The sequence below is a fragment of the Periplaneta americana genome, chromosome 2 (assembly GCF_040183065.1).
Source record: "Periplaneta americana isolate PAMFEO1 chromosome 2, P.americana_PAMFEO1_priV1, whole genome shotgun sequence".
Taxonomy (NCBI): Eukaryota; Metazoa; Arthropoda; class Insecta; order Blattodea; family Blattidae; genus Periplaneta; species Periplaneta americana.
Genome location: NC_091118.1, coordinates 69,133,282 through 69,150,780, shown reverse-complemented (window position 1 = coordinate 69,150,780; position 17,499 = coordinate 69,133,282). Strand labels below are relative to the sequence as shown.

Below are 17,499 nucleotides of genomic sequence, written 5' to 3'. Positions count from 1 at the left end.
TTTGAAAATGAAAGAACTCAAGAAAGCTGATTCTTTTTAAATTTATTGAGTATGCCAAAACGAGTAAAACTTACATTTACGGGCTGTACAAGATCAAATACATGCATAAATGCTGTACAGCATAATTTAAAAAAATCGTGAAACTACAGTTTGTGGAAAACATATTATAATATGACAGAATTAAAGATAGGAAATAAATAAGAAAATTAAAATATTAATAAATTTTTGGGAAAAGAGAAGAAAATGTTTGAAACCATCTTTTAAGGAAAGCAACGAGGAATTAAAATACAAAATCTTGCCGAAAACCTTCATTCAAATATTTCATAAAACATCGGGAATTTGACAAAACTTTGTATTGTCATGAAAGTTGGTTATAAGTTGTTATTAAAAATGTTTTTTTTTTTTTCAGTACCGTAAGTTCCTGAGCCAATATGAGAAGAAAATATATTTTATTTTTGTCTTATGGAATACGTATGTATACTGTTATTAAACTGAATATATATGTTATTGCTATGTACTAACTTGTTATTAATTTTTATACATGAAAGCAGTAGCGTTTAATTTGATAATTATTAATTCAACTGGTAAAACAAGGGAAAATTGATACAGATATTGGAGTCAAATAATGAAAAGCTAATAGATTTCTTAAAACTATATTCTGAATCATTTGTAACAATCTTTAAGCAGTTTTCTTGTAATGCCTCCAAATAAATGGAGTATGCATTAAATAAGAAAGGATAGAAATCATAGTCTAATATATGTATTTTCAAAAGACAAAATAAATAGCCTATAGGTAAAGATCTTTTAAGCCTATTCAACATACAAAAAAATTGAGCAATTTTGTTGCAAGGAGCTAAAATATGCTAATTCCACGTTAAATGTTAATCAACAATAAAAGCTAAAAGTTTAACAGATGCAAAATTTATATTACAAGTCATTAAACTTTAATTATTTCGAAATAATAAATAAAAAGGAGACTATTAAAATAGTACAAACAGTTTTATTTACGTTTCCTTTTTTGTTTTTCATATACAAAAATTCAAGAAAATAAATTATATTTCGACCATTCTATAAGCTCTTTCAATTTGAGCACAATCCTTTGAATCACCCGGTATAGGGCGCACAAAGGCTAACGTCGTAAACGTAAGTGCAAAGATCCGTCTCAGGTCCGACCTTTGAAAAGTCAAGCCAAGTGATTTTTCTTTGTATGCCTTATATTGCATCCGCGTCTTTGGTCTTGTGCTTAAATTCATCCGAAGGACTTGTAATTCCAATATTTATGTGCATAATTGGAGACCTTCGAGTCTAATCACGTGGTTTTGAAATAAGTTATGTATAACTGGTGTGTGCAGGAGGGTTCAACGGAATTTCGCGCATGTGCAGTGGGGAGAAGTACAACCCGGCGACCAACACGTGGACCCAGATCCCGGACATGTACAATCCCCGCAGCAACTTCGCCATAGAGGTGATTGACGACATGATCTTCGCCATCGGGGGCTTCAACGGAGTCACCACCATCTTCCACGTCGAGTGCTACGACGTAAAGAGTAATGAATGGTGTGTTTGTTTGTGAGTTCTCATAAACATAAATGACCAGTGAGAAGGACTAGTCGTATGTTAGTATTCTGACTAGAGTCAGGATCTATATGCACTAAAAGTTAAGAATGAGCCCTGTGTAGCTAAGTGGATGTGAAGTCGTATGTATGTGTCATATACACGGAGAATGCCATCGAAGAGGACCCATTTGTCGTACTATTTCGCTAAGTATGTACTGTTGTAATGAGTGTACTGTATTTTATAGCCTACATTCGGTTTCTGAAATTTGTAGTGATTAGGAATAGTCCAGTTTCTTGGCCGACGCGATCTCCGGACTTGACGCCACAAGACTTCTTGGGGCTTCATGAAGGAACGTGTCTACAGTTCTGAGTTAGCAAATAAAGAGAAACTAGTTGCAATGATTCACGCAGCTACAGCGGAGACTGCATCAGGGACCGTGGAACTTGCAAAGTGAGATTAGACTGTGCGCTGAATTGTGTGTACGTGAGAGAGGAAGACATTTTGGTTACCTGCTCAGACGAACTGTAATAAATATAAGAGGAGGACATTCTTTTTCAAGTACTTACGATGATTAATTAGCGAAATAAATAGGCTTTGTATTCCAGATACTTAAAGACTGAGGTTAAAGTTACATTGGGTATATACTACGCCAAAGACAGGTAATGCAACGGACAAAGATGTAAACAAACAGGTCGTCGCTTCGTGTTCGTGTAATACAGTCAAATCCCAATATAGTGAAGCACAAGTTCCAACCAACGGCTGAAATGAGACGTGACCAATATGGAGCTATATGTTTTTGAATTGTTAGTGAAATCAGGATAGTATCAGTGAAATGTGTCGTAGTTTCAGTGCAGTGAATCAGTTGACAGCGAAATGAGTGTGGTGGTGAAAGATACTTGTGTATGTATGAACATATCATACTCGTGGGTTTTAGTTCGAACTTAGGGTTAAGATATAAATTAGATTTACTTTGAATATTATTTTAAGTGATCGTGCTTCATTTAATTTAGGATGTTCCTTGTTAATTTTATTATTATTATTATTATTATTATTATTATTATTATTATTAATTTATTAATAATTGTATTTATTATTAATTGTCATTATTGAATGTAATTAGTTACCACTGCCACCGGGTATTTACCCATTTGCGTGTGAATAAATACACACATAGCCTATAACAAGCATATTGCGTACAAACGCTTGTTAGAGCTGCGATCGCCATTTGCGTCGTTGCAGAAAATAATAATGTGCTTTCATAAGATACGGAACTTAACTTTTTGCAGATTTCACTTAAAATGATGTTATATATCACGAGACAGTTCTTTCAGTATCCCATGACACTATTGATGCATGATAATAATATAAGATAGTCCTTTCATATTGTCTGACATTTTTCATGTTTCATCAGGCTATTGCGTATGTTAGTCGCTACTGAAAACACACTATTTTTCTGTGTACTTTTCTAGAAATTCCCTAAAATGTCGGTATTTAATTTAGTAATTGGGATGTTGTCCCTGATCATCAAGGTACACAAATCCATACTAAACGTCGAGTTAATGTCTTGATAATTTTCAGTTACATTCAACACATTTGCTGTGTCTTTTAATTCACTGTTCTTGTCACTTTTATGTTTATTTTACACAATTTGTATATATTGTTGTATACAGAGTGATTCATGAGGATTTACCGTTCCTTACGGAGCTTATTTCCGAAGACATTCTGAGCAAAAAATGTCATATAAACACGTGTTCTATTCTCAATACTTTCAGAGTTACACTAATTATTTCAAGTTGTCTGTAAAATACCATTATTATCCAGTTTTAAGGGTAAAAGAATATTACAGATAAAGAATGAACTATTCAGGAGTATCATTTCTGTAATTAGCTAGTATTCTGAAGCTAGAAATGTGTTGTGAATTTCATAGTTGCTTCGTACAGAATTTTTTTTTCGATTTTTAACTACAAAATTACATTTTCTTACGCATTTATCACAGCAATTGTTACAAATCAGGCCACTCTTGTAGATTCTTTAAGACTGTGCATTAGGATGCATAAAACTGCAAAGAATCAAGTTCCTAAAGTCGTTTGATTTGTAAGAATTTTTGTGATAAGTGCGTAAGAATGATATAATTTTCAGTTAAAAATTGAAAAACAAAATATATACAAAGCAATTAACAACACATTTTTAGCTTCAGAACACTAGCCAATTAAAGAAATGACACTTCTGAATAGTTCATTCTTCATTTGTAATAATTTTTACCCTTAAAATAAAGAAAACAAGTATTTTACTAACAACTTCAAATTAATGTAACTTTGAAAATATTGAGATTAGGCCAAATGCTTATATGAAATTTTTTGCTCAGAATGTTTTCGGAAATAAGCTCCGTAAGTGATGGTAAATCCTCGTGAATCACCCTGTATATTGTACGTTCGCTCGAAGAAAAACCAGGGGGTGGGGGCTGAAAGCAGAAGGTCACACAAGTTACTGCAGTTTCCTTCGTCCCGCGCAGAGGTAAACACCTCATACAGTAGTTGTCAGTTCTGTAACGACTTTGGAGTGCACGTTGTTTGCATTAACTGTTTAGTTTTCTTAGTGTACATTAAAATTAGTGAAATATGTGGCGATCATGGGAGCCTGTTGAAGAGAGTGAACAAGATAGTGATGACAATAATTGTAATGTTCGTACTTCTCCTGTTGGAAGAGATAATTCATTACAGAGACAAGCTGCATGTATTATAAAAATGTGTACCTATTTTTCATTGAAGAAGAAGGCAAATGTGATTCACCAACTGTTAAAACTGTTCGCGTTATTGGTGTTTCAACACCATTAGTGAAGAAAATAAATTTCTATCAATATAATGGAGTATAACACTCCTAAAAAGAAACCTCAGACTGCATTACAAACAGTTACGAAATTCAAGAAACTTAATTTTCGGACGTGATATAATAGCCTACGACACACCGTTTATGAATGTTACAACAACCACATATCCCTTAAATTGGACATCATTTCAAGTGCAGTTCAAGAAAAGACACAAGGCAAAGATTGCGAATTGCTGTATTGCTGAAAAAGTATGACTCAATTGTTATAGGTTATACTATTCTGAAATTTGTGAAATTCACAAATTTATTATGTTAACTGTGTAGAAGAGAATAAAACTATTAATATATGACTCAAATAAATATACTTCTTTCATATTTAGAAAATAGGTCTGAGAGACCCAGCCCGTGCAGTTACGTAACTTTTCATGACCCGTTCACTAGCAGTTGAATAATAGTAGGCCTAATATGAATAACATAATAATAATAATAATAATAATAATAATAATAATAATAATAATAATAGGCTAGCAAGAATGACAAATGTGTGAAAAGAAACCTAGATCGTAACTGGTGTCGACCTGGTTGACGAGTTGGTATAGCACTGGCCTTCTACACTCAAGGTTGCGGGTTCGATCCCGGGCCAGGTCGATAGCATTTAAGTGTGTTTAAATGCGACAGGCTCATGTCAGTAGATTTATTGGCATGTAAAAGAACTCCTGTGGGACAAAATTCCGGCACATCCAGCGACGCTGATATAACCTCTGCAGTAGCGAGCGTCGTTAAATAAAACATAGGCTAACATTTAATATTTCCTAACTGGGACGTTTAAGTGACGTACTCTAGTAGATGTTGCAACGCTGCTTCCTTAATCGCGTGTCGATTTATGTAACAACAACCATTGCTTCGGTAACTTACTCACTTATTGCACCCCTTTCCCTGGTTTTTCTCCGAGCGAACTTAGAATATTAGCAGTGAAAATATAAGTCCATACTTCTCAACACTTCGACTTTCTAGAGCGAGAGGATAGAGGTTGAGTATAGTAGACGAGGCAAGACTTGTCCTGTGACCCTATCATGCACCGTGTCTATATCACCACTGGGTATGGAGGGGGAATGTAAGTTTTCAGTCTGAACTGAACTTCCGTGTCTGTAGATTCGTATAATATTATCGACCGTCACCCCTCATACGCCAAACTCTTTTTGATCGCCTATCCTTTCCCTTCTCGTGCAACTCATACGCCAGGTCTCGCCTCCTGAACTGTAACTGTTTTGTAGACGAACGTACTAACGCGCTGTGATGTCACTTATACTTCGAATCAGGCAACTTCATTCCAGCTTATATGTAGCTGAATTGAGGACCTGGATACAATAACAGCGTAAGTCTGCTCAAGCTGTTATTGCATAAGCATCGTTTTCAAAATCCTTAAACCTTCTGCTATCTGATAAACTTCTTCTTAATTCCGTACGCAGCTCCTACAGGTCAGGAGCTTACAGAAATGGTTGCCATGTGCTACGCTCTTAATGCACGGAACAAAATCGATACCTCGGTTACAGCGTGAATAGGAAAAAATGGCGCCTACTAGTGAGACATGTGCAAAAACAGTGCATAAAAGTGATGAGGGAAATAAAAACGTTAAACGTGAATCATAATCATGTTAATTAATTCAAAGAATCATCCAAACCTGTTTTCCAATCACAGTGAATTCATGTTCATCTGATAAATTAACTTGAATTTAAATAATATTTGTGCATTTCATGCAGCAACAGCGCATGTTAAGAAAATTTAATTATTTATATCCTTGAAATCTTGCAAGATATTAAAGTATAAACTTTAGAAATGCCTTATCTGATTGTTAACAACAATCTGTGTAACATTTAAGGGGTTAGGTACAGCTTACAGAAGTAAAATTTTTGGAAACATTCAACATTTTTTCCCTCCATTACTGTATCTTGTACAATAATGAAAATTGGTACGTGTAAAACATTGTCCTGCTATATGAAAAAAATATTTTTACGATTTAAAAAAAAAATTTATATATATATATATATATATATATATATATATATTTTCAAAATTCAAACTGGTGGCAGTTCACTGTGCAGTGATGAAGCATTTCCCTCATAACTCATAAACTTGTTAACTTTTTTGTTCTCTCTCTTTTATTTTATTGCTGAAACTCATGTTTACAATATCATGCTCTTTTAACTGTATTCCTTAATAAATAATATATTTTTTTTTATTTTGTGTTAGAAGAAAATGCTGGTATTTGACCATTTTTAAAATTAATTTATTTTTTATCAGACAATCTATCAAAGGTAGAGAAGTGATATCCCATCATATTGTACATATGACATGCATAAATACACACAAAACATTTCATCACAGAATGTTGGATAGTTTTCGAGTTATGAGGGAAAACGCTTCATCATTGCACAGTGAACTGAATTTTGAAAAAAAAAAGGTAAATATTTTTTTTAAACCGTAAAAATATATTTTTTTTTCATATAGCAGAAGGACAGTGTTTTACATATACTAATTTTCATTATCGTACAGTACAATGGAGGAAAAAAATGTGGAATATTTTCAAACTTTTACTGCTGTAAGCTGTACCTAACCCCTTGTCACACTAGTGTTTATTGTTCAGTTATTCAAATTTAAAACTTTATCTTCCAATTTCTCAATATATCTTAAATCTACTTAAGCTGTTATTGTATCTAAGTCTTCAATTACTAAGCCTAGAAATAAGTTATCAAATAGGCCTATAGAGTGTGATATTCATAGGAAAGTTTATGATCGTGCAATTTGAAAACGTGAACGAATTCAGAAAAATTGTATTAATATGTTTTGCAGTAAATCATATTCTCTATCACGCCCTTAACGATTATCCTTACCTTTTGGTACACTCTATGTATCGTATTTTTATTGTGACATTGTGATTATTGATTAATTATGTTTTAGCTACAACACCTTCATTACAATTCGCCAGTTGTCTTGGCCGAGTGATAAGCCCTGAATATTGTTGCAGGTACGAAGCTACAGACATGAATATCTATAGGTCTGCTCTCTCGGCCTGTGTGATCATGGGTCTGCCAAACGTGATTGACTATATACACAAGCACAGAGAGAGGTTGATGGAAGAAAAGAGACAGAAACTGCTGGCATTGGAGACTCAGAGAAACCAGCAGAATGCGCTGAGAATACCACAATTAAATCTGCCCAGCGCCGGAAACAACGTAAACCTCAATCTGAATCTGAACCTTCCACAAAACAATGATAACTTTGACGACGATAACATGGATTGAGAGCGAATAAAGAAGAGGGGATAAAAGCCGCTAAAGTAAACCTTGTTCCCAGTCATCTTGGATATCAACGTTCATGACCACATCATTATATAAAAGAAGGGGGATAATAACTGTTTTATTTTTTAAAGCAAAATAAAATTTTCCGACATGTTGATACTGTATGTGACTGGTTTTAACTCTCAGTAGACCAACCGAATTCAACAGTACTTGTACTTACCCATATACAGAGTGATTCGAATTTTTTTTTGTGAAATGCTAAGTGGGGAAACTGAAAATATAATTCCTTTAAAAAACGGCATTGTTACAGAGATGCAATATTTTGAAATTTAATTTGAAACACAGCGATATTATGAAGTGATTTATATTACATGGGGTCGTTATTATTTAAGTAGAATTGTAATACAGTCGAGCTTGATTAATTCGAAGTTGAATGAATCATTACAAAAATCTAATTAACCAAGATTTACGAGTTTCAATTATTTTCTTACTTTCTTCGCCAGAGGCATTTTGACTTAAATATACCGAAGTTTTTCGAGAAAAACGGTCCAAACTAACCAATCAAATTTATGAAGCCCCCCATGGAAATCGTAATCAGGACTTTTTGTGTAAAAATAAATGCAATACAGTAAGAAGAAAACAGTTTTTATTCAATATTTTGTAAAATATTGCCAAAACAGAGGACATTCAAAGTTTTTTGCTTTTGTTTGCTTTTTAATATTCAGCTTTTGCTTCTTGCAGAATTGTTAGAGTTTGTTGAGCGATTGGAAAAATGTTTCGCTCACATTTTTATTTGCTCTTCAACACAGCACCTAAATTCCTGGATGTGGTCCATTATCTGGGCGACTGTAGGCAATAGTTTCTCGGCATGTTCTGACCTTCTTCTTGATCTGAGCATAGGGCAATAGTGTGCTTGCGCTATATTGCGGCTAATTTTCGTAATTTTTAAATTGAATGTCACTGGATTTCACTTCGAATTGTATATCAAAAAACATTTTCAGACGATTTTTTTAACTTGTGTTGTACAGAAACATTGAGAAACTGTGTGAAAAGTTGAGTTATTCACGGTTTGGAATAAAAGATAATCAAATTTAACAAGTTTGAATATATCATCAAAACAACATTAAAATATCATTAAATGCTTTGTTGTTGTCAGTTTGAAAACCCCCTTTCGTACCAGCAGTATTATATCAACATTAATCGCACTGCGGAGTCTTACTTTTGTATAAAAGATGTATTCAAAGTGTCCTCCTTCCATAGTACGCGTTGCAGCGTTGTCGAACAGCTGTCGTGACACGTGTCAATAGATCGGGTTCATGACGAATAACTTCTGATGCTTGTTCGCTGTGCTACACAAGTTCCTCTATAGCGCGAAATTTCTGTTTCAGATAGCCCCAAAAGAAATGGTTCTACTTGTATTTTTAGGGTGCGCTAATTTATCGTCTTGTAGATTCGACCATCAAAGGAAGGCATTTGTTTAAAAAACATAACCCTCTCCAGACTCATGACGTATGAACAGATAAAGAAAATTGATATACGCGATAAATGACATCACGTGTTAGAATATTTCAACAGTATTCGGAAACTATTCCAAATAATGGATTTATTTATCTACATTTTTATTCCAAATAACCTTGTCTTTAATCACTTAGGATTTAAAAAATACTTTTTGAATCACGCGATATATTCGTACAAGTACAGCCCCAGAAACAAAAAATGGCTGACTCTTGAAGTTCCTTGCAGACGGTTTTCAACCCAGTATTATTTCAATAGTATTACAGGAAGGTATTTCACAACTAATGCAAAAAGCACGAAATTAATCTGAAAATAAGATCAAATTATGCCTAAGAGTACAACAACTCTGATTATGACAATTCCAATAGCTCTGCGTTAGCATGCTTTCTCGCAGACTAAACAGTTCAGAGTTCGAACACTGTTGAGGAAAGAGTATTTTAAATTAATTATGTAGGTTAATTTCGTTTACCATCATTATATATTTACAGCTTACTTACTTACAATGGCTTTTAAGGAACCCGGAGGTTCATTGCCACTCTCACATAAGCCTGCCATCGGTCTCTATCCTGTGCAAGATTAATTCAGTCTCTACAATCATATCCTACTTCCTTCAAATCCATTTTAATATTATATTCCCATCTACGTCTTGGCCTCCTCAAAGGTCTTTTTCCCTTCGGCCTTACAACTAACACTCTATATGCATTTCTGGATTCGCCCATACGTGCTAAATGCTCTGCCCATCTCAAACGTCTGGATTTAATATTCCTAATTATGTCAGATGAAGAATACAAAGCGTCCTGTTCTGTGTTATGCAACTTTCTCCATTCTTCTGTAACTTCATCCCTCTTAGCCCCAAATATTTTTCTAAGCACCTTATTCTCAAACATTCTTAACCTCTATTTCTCTCTCAAAGTGAGAGTCCAAGTTTCACAACCATACAGAACAACCGGTAATATAACTTACTGTTTTTTTTTCACAGCAGACTAGATGACAAAAGCTTCTCAACTGAATAATAACAGGCATTTTTGACCACCTCTGTGGTGTAGGCGTCAGTATACTGGTCTCTTACGCAGAGGGCCCGGGTTCGTTTCCCGATCGGGTTAAATTTTCTGGCTGAGGTTTTTCAGGGTTTTCCCTCAACCGTAAGGCAAATGCTAGGAAATTCGGGCCACAACATCCCTGAATATCACCGGCCTCTTTCATCACCGAAATCATATTCGTAACAAATCAGTAATACATACACAGTCGCCATCTAGTTCACAACAATAGAACCAGCCTCAACAATAGTACACAGGCCTTCGGATTTCACCCAAAAGACTAACTCGCGATATGACCAAAGATTTTAAAGCGAGTATAAATAACAGCGAAAAAAACAGGCATTTTTATTGAACGATTTATAAATATTCAACTACTATTACAATTTTTCATCGTATCTTTTCAAACGCCTTTCAGGTTACGACAACAATCGAAGTAAAAAGAATTTTAATAACTGTCAAAGTGATCTCGTGTGTATCACTGCTTTGGAGCACTGAACTTGTGCAATGCGTTGAATCTGGAACTTGGAAAATTCAGGCTGGCAATTTTTCTTTTCTGGAACTGTACATCCAAGCAATGAATAGTTGGAGAATGTATACACGTTTTAGCGTATATTCCCTTCCCCTACGGACCAACCATCGGGGAGGTAAAGAGCACGTGACCTTGCATGACTGTTTACATTCTCCAACGATCCATTGCGCTGACTTCACAGTATGCATTAGAATCCAATGCACAGACTTTGAGATGTGCTTGGAGACGCCAAGACGAACACTTCCGTCAGACAATGTGGGATCGACGATGCATCTTATCTCGTTACGCGACGGCTAATTCATCTGAAGTACAGTAAAGTCTGGTAAGAATAATAATACAGATTTAATGAATGCTTCTTATATTACAAATATGAAAAGTGTCCTACATTCACCTGCAAATTTAGCTTACAGCACATCTGTCAAAACTGACTAACTGGAGCGACATGTTTCTTGAAATTTATTGTACTTGTTGAACAATTTTATTCATATTTAGTGAGTAGTTCGCGTACTTTTATTGGGAGGAATTTATTTTTCTTTCTCTTGTCTTATTTTTTTAAGTTCTTGGACTCTTATTCAGACTCCAGACATGTCACTGTTTTCCCTCCTACATTCTTGCAGCTTCATGAAATACTGAGGACTGATGAACGAACCATAAATAGATAAATTCCACTATTGTTACCCTCGAATGTAGAATTATTATGCAATTTATCACATGAGAGAAAGTAAAATCTCAATCCCTCAAATACGGGATTTCTACACATGATTTTTTCTCTCTCTCTCTCCATGAGGCCGGGAGGAAAACATTCCTATGCACTGCGACCTGAGGTCTAGTATGTGCCCTGGGATGAGTTGTAGCTCAACGACCACACCCACGCCGAACCGACCTAACTCCCAACACCATATCCACCGGTACCGCCATCCCTCTAAGTCCATGTACCAATCCATCCCAACAGCCTCTCCCTACATTCCCCCCTCAGGTGGTCTGACGTGTAAGCCACCTTTCTCGTCTGGCCAACGGTCTGAGGTGTAGGCCATCCCTCCCGTCGGGAGGGTAATGGGTTCCGCTGCTGGGTCACCAACTACCATGCTTTGGTATATCCATGGAGGTTTGCCAAGAGCGTCAGGAGCTTCGGAGGGCCGCCGCATGCGCGATCTGAAAACCAAGAAGACAACTGGAATGATGAGGGGGGGGGGAAGGAAGTAGCGAGAATGAGGGGGATCCATACGCCTGATAAAGTTACCTAATTTAATATTCATCCATAGGAGTGGGAGAAAAACCCCGAAAAAAACATCACCCAGGCAACTCGTCCCAAGCAGAGAATAGAACCCCTGCCCGCTGGGTTCGGGAGCGAACACGCTACCACGAGACCACATCTGTAGCCTCACACATGATTTAAGTGGTTTCATGATTTTTAATGGCCATATTATTGAAGATTTGGTGTTATAAATATGTATCTCTAAAAGTTTCGTTTGAATTGCCCGGCAAGCATATGTTTCCACATGCAGTCGCGAGAGTTCTACAGTTGTAAGATGGCAACAACAGTGAGTGCAACTGCTATCATAGAATTTCATTCAAGTCATTGTTACAACGATTCAGGGAAACTTTAGAACGAAGTTCCATAAAGATTCACCCAGTGCCAACTCCATTCGGCGATGGTATGAACCAGAGTTAGGAAGTTGGTACAAAAACTGTTAAGTTGCGTGAACTTCGACTATATCTCTACAGAAAGAAAAGTAGTAGCACAGCTCTCAATGTCAATAACCAGAACGACAAACATGTACAGCCGGGTGGTAATCGAAGATGTGCTCCAATCGTCCACGGTCTTAGAACAAGAAAATAATAAACGAATAATATAAAAAAAAACATTAATTTGTAATTGTAAACTTCGTAACTCCTAATCCAAAATAATTTACCTGCACATATAAAAAGTAACATACAAAGTATACAATTATGATTCTAGCCTCATTATACCAAAATACAACAATGAGCATTTTCATTTTATCAAAAGAAATATTCCTTTTATGTTCAGAAAAAAAAACAATAGTTGTACTTGGAAAATATTCGTTTCACGTTACAAGGTAGATGGGGAGTAGGAGAGTGTGACTCTAGCCTCATTACAATACGTAAATAACAATGAACATTTTCATTTTATCAAAAGAAATACTCCTTTTATGTTCAGAAAAGAAATAAAAATAATATTTGTACTCTGAAAATATTCGTTTCACGTTACAAGACGTTACTGGAGCAAATCTGAAAATTTAAATATTTAATATGATACAGTATATGTTACTATCATCATGTGAACAACTACTTTGTGAATCTAATAGTGTATCTCGTATGTGGCACATAATATTAAACCCATAATATTGTTTTCAAGAAAATTGTTCATTTTATTGTAATGACAGCTAGGAAGTTCGTATCATAATTCCGATGTTGAACTTGGACTGTAACGCAACCGAATACACAGCAGCACGAGACGTCAACATTTAACGAAGAATAATCCGGGAAAAAATAAACGCGTTACACACTCCTGTTTGCATAATTATTTAATAACAGATGAGTCTACTTTTTGGAATCCTGCATAAAATTAACATTACGTAAATAATACAATAATAACAGAATAGCTCATTTTATCTTACTAAGCATGGTAATAGTAATTTTCCGATAGTATACAATGTAATATAATAATGTTTATTTTAGTATTCAGTCTAAATAACTTATCATAGTTAAAAAAAAAAAACATCAACACTTACAAATGTATTCATTGAATGTTACAGACAACTAATATGCTAACGTTTTCGCCCTTGGGCATCTTCAGGCATTTGACTTAACAATCGTGTACAAAATTTTTGACATATGATGGCTGTAAAATATATATCAAACAATTTACATCTAACATATTTAAAAATCATGTGTAAATCATTAAATAACAGTTTGAATTAATTATCTCTATGGTAAGCAAACAACATGAAATTCAAATTAAGTTATAGATATTGATAAAATTAGATTTGTAATAAAAATTAATTATAATTAAAATGTTATTAACATAATTATTTCTTACTTAATTCATAATAGTGTGATTATTAAAATAACGTAGTAAAATCATATAGTTCTTATTAACCAATATTAAGCTTCATAATAAGCCAAGATGATTTTCTGTTGGTTGTAAACTTAGAGTGCGGATACAGTTCTCACTGAGAGGATAAGCCATTCGTTGGTGGAATCCATTATTTAAGTTCACAGAATTGCCTTATATGTGATGTAATAGATTATATACATTGACAATTTCGAAGTTGCGTTTCTGTTAAAATCAATGTGGTGGAATAGATTTATTAGATACTGTGGCTAACATTTGTAAATGTTGTTGATGTTTTTTAAGCTATGATAAGTCATTTAGACTGAATATTAAAATAAACATTATTATATTACATAGCTCATTTTGTTCAGAACCCAAAATATTGATATAAATCAACAATATTTTTCACACTCTTCACGATTGTACACAGCTCCACAAAATGATACTATGCGTTGTGTATGTGAACTGTGTATCGCCTGTAGAGAGCGGGAGCAGGGCGAGGCGCGAGTGTTATCAATGTGTACTCGCTGTACTCAACTGAAATCTACTGTTTTGGTACGAACTTCCTACCTATGGTATGAATAGTTGAAATCTACGGGATGCCTCTGTAAAGGAAAGTCAACAGGTCGTCCTCAAGTGTCTGAAGAAACAGTTGAAGGCATACGACCAGTTCCGCTTTCTTGACTTCTTAAACACTAGACTGCGAAACCGATTTGTTGTATCGGAATGATGATTACGAACTGTTGTCATGGCCTCCACGCTCTCCCGACTTAGCCCTCTGTGACCTTTTATATGGAGGAATGTGAAGAATTCAGTGTTTGTGCCACCATTACCAGCCGATCTGCCAGAACTCCTGGCTCGCATGATTAACGTCTTTGCTCAAGTTGACAGAAACATGCTACATTAAGGAACGAACTTTATTGAGGAGTTGATGTGTGCAGAGTCAATAGAGAGGCATCTGTAACATGTAAAAAGAAGCTTAGTGAGTTTTTCTATGTAACTGTATAATTTTATAATGATATTGCTAACTGGTAATTTCCACTGCTGACTTAGGAGTAATCGTTTACAAAATTTTTATGTATAACTACATATACACAGTTCATGTTAGTAACTAAACATAATTTTACTCGTTTGTAAATAACGAATACGGAACATTGTTGAATTTTTTAAAGTACAAGACGGTTAAGCTTTAACCCGTATATTAGGAAAACTCACTGGATATATGGAGTGGAAGTGAAATACCCTGCAGATTTTCAGAGTGAATAGCTTATGTTGTATGTAACAAAAAAGTGTAATATCATATTGGTGGAAAGTTCATAGTTTTCTCAGAAAAATGTCCTCCCCCCCCAAATTTTGATAACCCTCTTATTCGGTAACTATTACGAATGGGATCGCGATTTTTGTCCATATCGATAGAAGATCTAATAAAGAATCATTTATCCCTCTGGCGTATTTCAATAGCGTGGACGGTTTTCGTGTAAATTTAATTTACAAACCACTAATTTCAAGCCACTGAACGATGCGAGCAGATTGCAACGTCGTAGCGAGAGAGGGAGCTCACGTAGAGAGACAGGCCTGAGTTCGTTGACCTCTTACATCTTTATTACGAGAAGAAAGACGACTATTTTTTTACTTGGTTATTTAACGACCCTGTATCAACTATGAGGTTATTTAGCGTCGATGGAATTGGTGATGCGCGATGTGATATTTGGCGAGATGAGGCCGAGGATTCGCCATAGATTACCTGACATTTGCCTTATGGTTGGGGAAAACCTCGGAAAAAACCCAATCAGGTAATCAGCCCAAGGGGAATCGAATCTGAGCGCCTTAACCGACCTAGCTACGCCGGTAGCTATGACTGTGTTAGCTCCTATGTTGCCAGACTGCTGAACCTTCCAACTTAATTTTCTAATTAATCGTTCATTTAAACATGAAACGTAGGCCTAATGTAGGTTTTCTTTTCCTTTAATTCTACCCTATCGTCTCTTCCAATCTGCATGATTATTTCACTGCTACTCTGAATATTATTAAACCTTTCTTGTAGAGACAAAACAAAATTGGCTGGGTCACTGCCTAAGAAGAAACTGCCTACTGAAGGATGTATTGGAAGGAATGGTGAACAGGAGAAGAGTTGGGTCAGAAGAAGATATCAGATGATAGACAACATTTAGTTAATATGGATTGTACGCGTAGACTACAGGAAGACGGAAAATAGGAAAGACTGGAGAATGCTGGATTTGCAGTGAAGGTCCTGTATTCGGACAGAAGAGAATGAATGAATGAATACTTCTCGTAACTTACCAATCCAACAAAATTGTTGTATTTAGATAGAATTTTTAGACGTTTATCACAACAAACAATGCTGGGAACATTTGCCGATAAGAATGATGTGCATTTCCCTGTATGACAAGACATATTTGAAATAAGGGTAAACTTCATTGTTAACACATACCTTTCCTTGAATAGAGTAATTTCCTAATTAAAGAGCACGAAAATGGAATTAATGAATTCACTCTTTAAAACGATTTTAATCAGTGACGATTCCTCCATGAAGGATATGAGGATGATCCTACAGTTTAATTTCGTGCCTCTGAGGATAGAAAACATTTTAATTACAGATTTTGATTTTAAATGCGTCCCGATGTAATAATTTTCTTCAAACTTCCACTTTCTGTCGTGAGTTGTCGCCACTGCACATCTCAGACCTTAGGAGTACTTTCCGAGGAATCATCCAAATACCTTACAGCAAACTGTTTTTTCTAGCAGTGAAGTTACGGACAGAGGAGGGTGCGGAGGGCGGGGTATGGCTTTCTTTAACCGCGTTTGAGGATATGACCGCGTATCCTAATACTACGACTCTTCTTTCTGGGTGGTGGTGTGTGGAAACCCTGTCAGAGACTACAGTACGAATTTTCAAGTACTCTTGTAGCCTCCTTAAATGCAGTTCATTGGTCATTTTAAAAGAAAGATTAAACGAAGTAATAAATAATTTAAAATGATATAATATAAAAATAAAATGAATAAAAACCAAAATAACATAAAAATAAATAAAATAATCTATAATAAAGCACAAGAATTAACAGAACTTTCAGATGACAGGACTGCCGAAAGAATATCTCAAGTTGTATTTGATCATTTAGAAGAATTTGTAGACATGATTACAAAAACAGCCCTAGTCATTTTAATGAAATATTATTTATAGACTCCAAGAATGACACATTTCAGGTGCAATAGCCACAAGGATAAACACTAGTTGTACGGAAACAGATGACATGTGTTGTTCTATTTATTTTTATTGTTCTCCTGAAAAATAGCAATTTTGACAAGGGTTGTTTTTTTAATATTGTCTTCAATTTAACTGTAGCAAGAAATCAAATGCGCATGCTCTATTACAATTATTATTATTATTATTATTATTATTATTATTATTATTATTATTATTATTGTTATTTTCTGTCTTGATCATCAGTCGTCAATCTCATATACTACAAACAAAACATATCGCGAGTCGCCACTGATTTTAATCGATTTGTTTAATAACCGGAACCAATGTGGGCGTTACTGAAACACTGGTACAAAATTAAAAAGAAAACTGGGATATATCTGTGTAAACTGGACCACCTTACGTTATCGTCAACAAGGATCGAACCCTAGTACGTT

At 35.1% G+C, this 17,499-nt stretch overlaps 1 protein-coding gene across 1 annotated transcript in view; it reads left to right on the top strand.

Moving 5' to 3' along the window:
* Positions 1 to 7,803, top strand: part of klhl10 (kelch-like protein 10) — a 73,236-nt gene extending 65,433 nt beyond the window's left edge. The window contains exons 9-10 of the mRNA XM_069819712.1: positions 1,353 to 1,557; positions 7,409 to 7,803. Coding sequence (XP_069675813.1) covers positions 1,353 to 1,557; positions 7,409 to 7,685 — 482 coding nt within the window. The 3' untranslated portion in view covers positions 7,686 to 7,803. The remainder of the gene's footprint in view (positions 1 to 1,352; positions 1,558 to 7,408) is intronic.
* The last annotated feature ends 9,696 nt before the right edge of the window (positions 7,804 to 17,499 follow it).